The sequence below is a fragment of the Aplysia californica genome, unplaced genomic scaffold, assembly GCF_000002075.1.
Source record: "Aplysia californica isolate F4 #8 unplaced genomic scaffold, AplCal3.0 scaffold00158, whole genome shotgun sequence".
Lineage (NCBI taxonomy): Eukaryota > Metazoa > Mollusca > Gastropoda > Aplysiida > Aplysiidae > Aplysia > Aplysia californica.
This window is the reverse complement of record NW_004797428.1, coordinates 918,133-919,089: the sequence shown is the minus strand read 5'-3', so window position 1 is coordinate 919,089 and position 957 is coordinate 918,133. Positions and strand designations below refer to the sequence as shown.

Below are 957 nucleotides of genomic sequence, written 5' to 3'. Positions count from 1 at the left end.
GCTCTCTCTCTCTCTCTCTCTCTCTTTCTGTGTGTGTGTGCCTCTCTCTTTCTGTGTCTCTCTCTCCTCTCCCTCTTCCCCCTGCCTCTCTTTACAGTTTTACCAATATTACATTGATCAGAAAAATAAAAATATGCCTCAGGAAAAACGTTTGACTTCGTGCGTGGTTGGCGGGTGCTCTGGTGTGGTTTGCTCATTCTTTCCTATCAAACATCTATTGTCCTGATCTCTCCTCCTTCTTTTTTGTGTTTGTTACTCTCTTGTAACACTTTTAATCTTCGGCACTTATACGACCTTGTTGCGTAAAAAACTAAAGCATTGCCACCGTTCTTCCACTTTTACAGCGAGGATGGAAAGTTCATCGACCTTGAGAAAGAGTTTGAGCCGAGCCTTCTCAACAGCACCGTCTACATCATCTCCATGTCGCTGCAGGTCTCCACGTTCGCCGTCAACTATAAGGTGAGCTTGTGCCACGACCACAGATCGCATTGTCATTGTTGTTAGAAAAATGTGTACCGTAACTTGTGTTATTGTTGTTGTTAGAAAAATGTGTACCATAACTTGTGTTGTATTTGTCACAAGAAAAAGGTGTACCGTAACTTGTGTTGTGGTTTTAAAAATGTGCACGGTAACTTGTGTTGTTTTTGGAAAAATGTGTACCGTAACTTGTGTTGTCGTTAAAAAAATGTGTACCGTAACTTGTGTTGTCGTTAAAAAAATGTGTACCGTAACTCTTACAAAAAAAAACAACTGTTGTGTGTCCCCCCAGGGTGAGCCGTTCATGGAGCGTTTGCGGGACAACAAACCTCTGCTGTACAGCCTGGCCTTCTCCACCGGCGCCGTGCTGGTCCTGGCCAGCGGGGCTATACCCGAGCTGTCGCAGCAGTTTGAGCTGGTGGAACTACCCATTGAGGTCAGTCAAGTGGTCCCAGGGGTGGGGGTGAAAGGGGTGGGGTG

General features: G+C 45.6%; 1 protein-coding gene across 1 annotated transcript in view; it reads left to right on the top strand.

The window, feature by feature from the left end:
- The window catches only part of LOC101861122 (manganese-transporting ATPase 13A1), a 32,373-nt gene that overhangs the window by 29,483 nt on the left and 1,933 nt on the right, over positions 1-957 (top strand). Inside the window, exons 25-26 of the mRNA XM_005097588.3 lie at positions 345-459; positions 770-913. Coding sequence (XP_005097645.1) covers positions 345-459; positions 770-913 — 259 coding nt within the window. The remainder of the gene's footprint in view (positions 1-344; positions 460-769; positions 914-957) is intronic.